The sequence below is a fragment of the Eimeria mitis genome, genomic scaffold, assembly GCF_000499745.2.
Source record: "Eimeria mitis Houghton genomic scaffold, Emh_scaff248, whole genome shotgun sequence".
NCBI classification, from domain to species: domain Eukaryota; phylum Apicomplexa; class Conoidasida; order Eucoccidiorida; family Eimeriidae; genus Eimeria; species Eimeria mitis.
The window spans coordinates 15,410-16,122 of NW_013570818.1; the positions used below are offsets into that span (position 1 = coordinate 15,410).

At 59.5% G+C, this 713-nt stretch overlaps 2 protein-coding genes across 2 annotated transcripts in view; both read right to left on the minus strand.

Moving 5' to 3' along the window:
• Positions 1-464, minus strand: part of EMH_0005300 (ubiquitin-transferase domain-containing protein, putative) — a gene marked incomplete at both ends in the record, with an annotated part of 5,191 nt that extends 4,727 nt beyond the window's left edge. The window contains 2 exons of the mRNA XM_013497116.1: positions 58-135; positions 381-464. Of these exons, the coding sequence (XP_013352570.1) occupies positions 58-135; positions 381-464 (162 nt within the window). The remainder of the gene's footprint in view (positions 1-57; positions 136-380) is intronic.
• A 96-nt stretch (positions 465-560) lies between these two features.
• EMH_0005310 (uncharacterized protein) overlaps positions 561-713 on the minus strand; it is a gene marked incomplete at both ends in the record, with an annotated part of 456 nt that continues 303 nt past the window's right edge. The window contains one exon of the mRNA XM_013497117.1: positions 561-711. Within this exon, the coding sequence (XP_013352571.1) occupies positions 561-711 (151 nt within the window). The remainder of the gene's footprint in view (positions 712-713) is intronic.

Genomic DNA, 713 nt, shown 5'->3' on the forward strand with positions numbered 1-713 from the left:
TGCAGCAGCAGGATCTGGTGCTCTTCGCTGCAGCAGCAGAAACAACGCATGCAGCACCCGCTGCAGCGGGAAGGAGCCCAGGTGCTCGTCAGTAGCAAAAGACAGCCACTGCTGCAGCTCTGTCAGACAAGCCAACTGAAACACACAGAAACACAACATACTGCTGCTGCTGCTGCTGCTGCTGCTGCTGCTGCGTCGGCGGCGGCGGCAGCTGCATGTGCTGCTGCGGCAGCAGCAGCACAAGCTACAGCTGCTTGTTGTGGTGCTGCTTTTTTTTTGCTGCTGTCGCTTCTGGTGCTGCTGCTGCTTGTGTTGCTGCTGCTGTTGCTGCTGCTGCTGCTGCTGCTGTTCATGCTGCTGCTGCTGCTGCTATCCTTTACCTGCTGAGCTTCGCTCGGGTGAGCGAGGAGATGCAGCACGTGCTGCCAGTGCCTTTCATCCCCTTCTTGCCCATGTGACAACATTTTCGCTACTGCTACTGCTGCTGCTGCTGCTGCAGCAGCTGCTGCAGCTGCTGCTGCTGCTGCAGCGACGAGTAGCCTGTGAAGGGCCAAGCGCTCTCAGGCACCAATTGATGGGTCCTGCTGCTGCAGTTTCTGCTGCTGCTGCTGCTGCTGCTGCTTATTGTGCTGCAGCTGCTGTAAGCGCCCCCACAAAGGGCCTGACGCAAGGCCCCAACCACGCTGCTGCTGCTGCTGCTGCTGCTGCTGCTG